The sequence below is a fragment of the Plasmodium cynomolgi genome (assembly GCF_000321355.1).
Source record: "Plasmodium cynomolgi strain B DNA, scaffold: 0202, whole genome shotgun sequence".
In the NCBI taxonomy this organism is placed as follows: domain Eukaryota; phylum Apicomplexa; class Aconoidasida; order Haemosporida; family Plasmodiidae; genus Plasmodium; species Plasmodium cynomolgi.
Window position 1 is genome coordinate 1 of NW_004192782.1, and position 3,127 is coordinate 3,127.

General features: G+C 27.3%; 1 protein-coding gene across 1 annotated transcript; it reads right to left on the minus strand.

The window, feature by feature from the left end:
* Nucleotides 1-1,694: 1,694 nt before the first annotated feature.
* On the minus strand, nt 1,695-2,141 carry PCYB_002960 (tryptophan-rich antigen; the record flags this gene model as incomplete). The annotated part of the gene is made up of 2 exons (XM_004227717.1): nt 1,695-1,916; nt 2,055-2,141. 2 exons carry the CDS (start codon nt 2,139-2,141, stop codon nt 1,695-1,697), a joined length of 309 nt encoding a protein of 102 aa, XP_004227765.1.
* Between the last annotated feature and the right edge of the window lie 986 nt (nt 2,142-3,127).

Consider the following 3,127-nt stretch of genomic DNA (forward strand, 5'->3'; position numbering starts at 1 on the left):
ACATATATTTATATAATTCCTTTCTGATAAATATTATGTATGGAATTAAATGAAGCAAATAAATAGCATATACTAAACAAATATATATGTATTTCTCATTATATAATGATAAAATTAAGGCTATATTTAAAAATTTAACAAAAAAAAGGCGCAATTTTGTAGTGTGCTAATATTATGGTTGTGCTTTTTACATATAAATAACGGTATAATTAAATATGTAAAAAGACACTAACACCAAAGTATGTATGAAATTGTCATAATAAGAAAAACACATGGGATACAATGGATCAATTATGTACATTTAAAGAATGCTTTAAAAACTTAATTTTGATTATAATAATGTTGAAGAAAGAAGGTGTGATACGTATACAAACATTATGGGTAAATTCTGAGATGCAAATTTATAAGGAACAAACAAAAAAATGCTATAATTAATTTTATCAAGGCGTATAAATGCGTATACACACATGTACTCGTATATACGCATATGAACATTATGCACAACAACCAAAAAAATTATTATATTTATGTACAAAATATAATTTTTTTCCCCCACATAATAAGGAAGAATCCCCTAAAAAAAATGCGCATACAAAACGTCTTATTTGAACAAAAAAAATAGAGTTGGTGTTTCATATAGCAACTTTAAAAAACGGTACTTCAATTTTATGTGATAATTACGGATCACCACCTTGGAAATTTCATTTACAATTTAGACCTACATTCACACATAAATTCTTGTGCCAATTTTTTAAAGAACATTCGGTTATACTTGTTTCTGCTTACCCTCGTTTTATTTATGGCAGAACCTAATATGTATTTGAAAAAATTCACAATACATAAGAACTTTTATTTTTTTAAAGCAGTTTTTCTATGCTTCTTCCCCTGCTTTTTCCTTTTGAGTGCTGCAACACTTGTTCTAATTATGCTTCCGTAGTCGTATTAAAATATAACATTACCCTTCTCATCCATATCATTTCCTTAATTTTTTGGATTAAACGTTTTTTGTTAGTATAATTTTCTTCTATATGTTCTTTTATCCTTATGAATCCACACATTCCATTGCTTCTCCCTTATCCATGTGCTAAGTATGTTTTCCTTCCAATTTTCAAACATTTCGGTCTTTTCAGATTTCCATTTCCTCCATTCCACAATATCTTTACTAAAAAATTCCTTTTTTTTCCTTTCGGTATACATGTCCCATTGTCTCTGTTCTCTATCTGTTCTTTCTTTCCATAGATTCCAATTTTTTCTATCAATAAGTATTTTCGATTTATCCCTTGAACCTTTAGCTTCCCATTTAGCCCAATATTCGTTTTCTTCAGTTTTCCATGTTTTCTCTTTCCATTCCGCTATTCTTTTTGTTTTCCATTTATCAAAATTTTCCATCATCCAATTATCTAATTTGTATTGATCTTCATCAATCCAATATTCCCAATCCTTTTCCATAGATTCTCTTATTGGTGTCTTAATCCACTCTTTCCATTGCTCATTTGTCCAAGTTGTATTCTGTCTAAAAACATCAAGTATGTATTCATCTCCCGAACTTTCAGAGTGTTTCATCGATTTATTTTTCATTAATCTAATCCATTTTTGCCACTGAAAATCTGTCCATTTTAAAGAATTTTTTATGACATTAAGTACAGCTTCATCCATATTTTTGTTGTAATATGCCCATCTATTTTGCATTGCTTTTATCCATCCTTCCCATTCCAGTTCTTTTTTTCAAACCATGAAGAAGTCAGATTTTCCATACTCGTGTTGAATTTTTCCCAGTCTTTCTCCGTTTCCTTCAAAAAATAATTCCACTGATCCTCTTTCCATTCTTCTTGCCCATCCATGAATTCAGGGCTCTGTGAAGAGGTGCTTCCTGCATAGCTCCTCGTTTTCATTTTTGATTTATATTTCTGAAAGTACTACAAAGGGTAGAAAAAAAACACACACACACTCAGATATATAAATATATATGCACATTTTTTCTATTCAAATTTTGATATCTAAGCAGAATGGATATTTTTTACAGTACCAAATCGTTATGCTATTTTTTAGCTTACCTTATTTAAAGCAGGTACGAGCTCTGAAGCGGACGATAAAATACTCATGAAGCTTGGTATATACGAAAGAAGGAAGATAATTTTCATTTTCGTTAACGTATACCTTGAATTTAATTCTGAGTGTTATTATAAAATATCAGTAGAAAAACGAATTCTGCTATATATTACATATATATGTTCGTTTTCTCTGTTCGTGTCCTTGCATATATTTTAAAGACAAATAAATAACTATTTTACACTAAAAAGAACTATCTGTAAATATGAGTGCATCTAATTATATACCGCACATTAGTCTGTGTACATTGCATATTTACACATATAGTTTAATTGATATTATAAGAAAAACTAATCATTAATTATCAAGGACTAAAAAAAATATGATAAGTAAAAACTAAAATACCAAAACATTAAAAAAAACACAAAAAGTTTTATTGTTATTATTGTTGTTGTTATCCGATCAAAAACGTTGTAATTAAAGTGAAAACGAATATAATTAAAAAATATTTTATTCAAATTTAGTGGCAATTTTGTTCTGCTAGAATTGATTCTATGGAGAACGTGACCAAAAATCTTTATAGAAACAGCATTTAATTATATATGAATTACTGCTAAACATCTATACAAAATTCAACAATGTTTTAATCAAATGTTAATGTTCACAGGTTCATGGATTTGTTTATTTTTTTTTTTTTTAAATTGGTTGTTACAGAAATGAAAAATGAGCGCTATCATACTATATACATTTTTAAGTTCTACATTGCTTATTCGTACAGAATTTAGGTTATATCACCTAGCAACCAAGCGTTACTCTTATTTGCTATTTTTTTAAAATTAAAAAATATATATTTATGTAGTGAGAGTTTTGTAAAGGAATATTTCAAATAAGTACAAAATGATTTTTCAGTTTTAGCAATTTATATAATTACATCGCGGAATAACCATGCTATGTATATAATAAACTTAAATCTCATATGTAGATATAATAAAACACAATAAGAACATATATAAAAACAACAAAGTACAAAAGTTTTTAATTTATTTATTATATACACAAGTTAAAAATTTAACAAAAA